General features: G+C 34.9%; 1 protein-coding gene across 1 annotated transcript in view; it reads left to right on the top strand.

Moving 5' to 3' along the window:
• Nucleotides 1-637: 637 nt before the first annotated feature.
• The window catches only part of LOC128247083 (probable cyclin-dependent serine/threonine-protein kinase DDB_G0292550), a gene marked incomplete at both ends in the record, with an annotated part of 211,263 nt that continues 209,593 nt past the window's right edge, over nucleotides 638-2,307 (top strand). The window contains one exon of the mRNA XM_052965900.1: nucleotides 638-907. Coding sequence (XP_052821860.1) covers nucleotides 638-907 — 270 coding nt within the window. The remainder of the gene's footprint in view (nucleotides 908-2,307) is intronic.

A 2,307-nucleotide genomic window follows, 5' to 3' on the forward strand; every position in this document is an offset into this window, starting at 1 on the left:
GAAGAGAAAACGAAAGTCATGAATAAATATAAATAAGAGATATCTTGTTATGTACTTCAATAAAGAGACATATAAAAATAATAATACGTGTGGAAAACGAAAGTCATGTCAACGCGAAATAAAGGTAAGGGAGTTAGGGAGATATGTAGAAACCACAAGGCATCAAGACGCTGTGCATTGGTGTCCCGGTTATTTAGTGGCTTTCAGCATGCATGGCATTTCATTCATCTGCCTGATAATGTCCATTAGGCAAGAGAAGGCCGAAAACGACTTCTATAGAGACCAGTGTGTAACGAAGGATCCAGGCTTTCAGACACCTGGGGTGAGAACAGCTCTAACAATGTTGCCGGCTGGAAAGAATGAAAGAAAAAAAAATATTTACTATGCAATTTAAGGAACCAATACAGATAACAACTCTTTTTATTCGCTAGAGGAACTCATGTATGGCCTTCGGGCGATAAGAGAGATCTGTGCCATTGTGAAGAGGCCATTGCCGGGATATAAGAGCTATTACATGCTGGCTGTCTGCCGGTCAAACTGAACAAAAGGCAACCTAAAACTAAATTCACAATTTTATTATGATATTACTGATAATGATGGTGATGACAACAGCGATGACGACGATGACGATAATAATAATAATAATAATAATAATAATAATAATAATAATAATAATAATAATAATAATAATAATAATAATGATGATGATGATGATGATGATGATGATGATGATAATAATAATAATAATAATAATAATAATAATAATAATAATAATAATAATAATAATGATGATGATGATGATGATGATGATGATGATGATAATAATAATAATAATAATAACAATAATAATAATAATAATAATAATAATAATAATAATAATAATAATAATAATAATAATAATAAGAGCATCACAGCAAACCACAGCACATACCCAAGGCACACAGAGCTGCGCTCGGTAGTGAAGTAAAAGCACGTTATAAAAATAAAACTACTGAATAATAATAATAATAGTGATGTAATGATTTCAAATTTTAACAGGATGGAAATAGTTGATTATATCGACCCCACTACTTGAATGATACCTTGTTTTATCGACCCTGAAAAGATTAAAAGCAAAGTTGACTTCGGCGTGATTTACATTCTGTGTGCTACATTCCGTTCTAACGACTCTGACAATCCACCGTCTTGATATTAGTCTCTTTCATAGGATTATGACTATATATTTCAACAAAGGATTTAGCCGATTAAATCAAATACAGTACTTTACTGGTACCTTATTATATCGACCCCAGAATGATGAAAGACAGCGTTGACCTTAGTGAGTTTTGAACTCATATTGCAAAGCGCTAGAACAAATACTGCAAGGAATTTTGTCCAGCGCTCTAACGATACTGTCTCTCCACCAGCCTTCATCGTTCACTAATTACAATGGTAATTATTTCTAAATTAGGCACTATTTCAGCAGTTTTGAGAGAAAGATCTTACCGATACCGTAGGCCCTAATATTTGACTCGTATTTTATTTTATCGATCTTTGCGGAATTTAGACTTATATCGTAAACATCTGAAACAAATACGTACAAACAACAATGTAATCTAATAATTCTCCTCCATTTGCAGACTGATATCAACTATAATAATAAATGTTTTTGTCTACATTGAACCAGACCAAACATTGTTATGAGGAGATGTCAGCGAATATAACTAGCACCAGTAAAATATTTGGTATATATTTCACGGACAACATTATTTAAGATGAAGTTTGAATTCAGAAAAGCAAATAGGTTTAACTGAATACTGGGAGATATTTAGTCCGATAATTATCAGTTTTTCCAGTGTCTGTCTGTGTATTAGCCCTCTGTGCTAATACACATATGCAACATATCAATTGAATCGGTCTTACTAATTCTCAGCTCTCGTCTGAGTCACGAGCTGCTCAATCTCACAACAGCAGAATTCATAGAATCCTGTCGAGTGGGATCCTATGCTTGTACGTATTTTGCAAAACATTTGCTTTCTGCAACTTGTGTTTGCTTTTTACCTTTTCTTCCCAAAGGTCATCCACTTACCATCTTCGCAATGGGATGTGTCGTTACTGCTGGAAAGGTAGGGCGGTCAGTATCATCCCTCTCCTGGAATCAAGAATGAGGCGATCTTTGCTACTATTTCTGTAGCATCGGAATTTGGTGCCGTTGGAAAAACAGCCCCTGCTACCTGCTGTTGTTGTCGGAAGTTCTGCTGCTGCTGTTTGACAAACACTTTCTCTCTTTCTCTCGCACTCATCACACTCTCTCTCTCTCTCTCTCTC

Source organism: Octopus bimaculoides, chromosome 2 (assembly GCF_001194135.2).
Source record: "Octopus bimaculoides isolate UCB-OBI-ISO-001 chromosome 2, ASM119413v2, whole genome shotgun sequence".
In the NCBI taxonomy this organism is placed as follows: domain Eukaryota; kingdom Metazoa; phylum Mollusca; class Cephalopoda; order Octopoda; family Octopodidae; genus Octopus; species Octopus bimaculoides.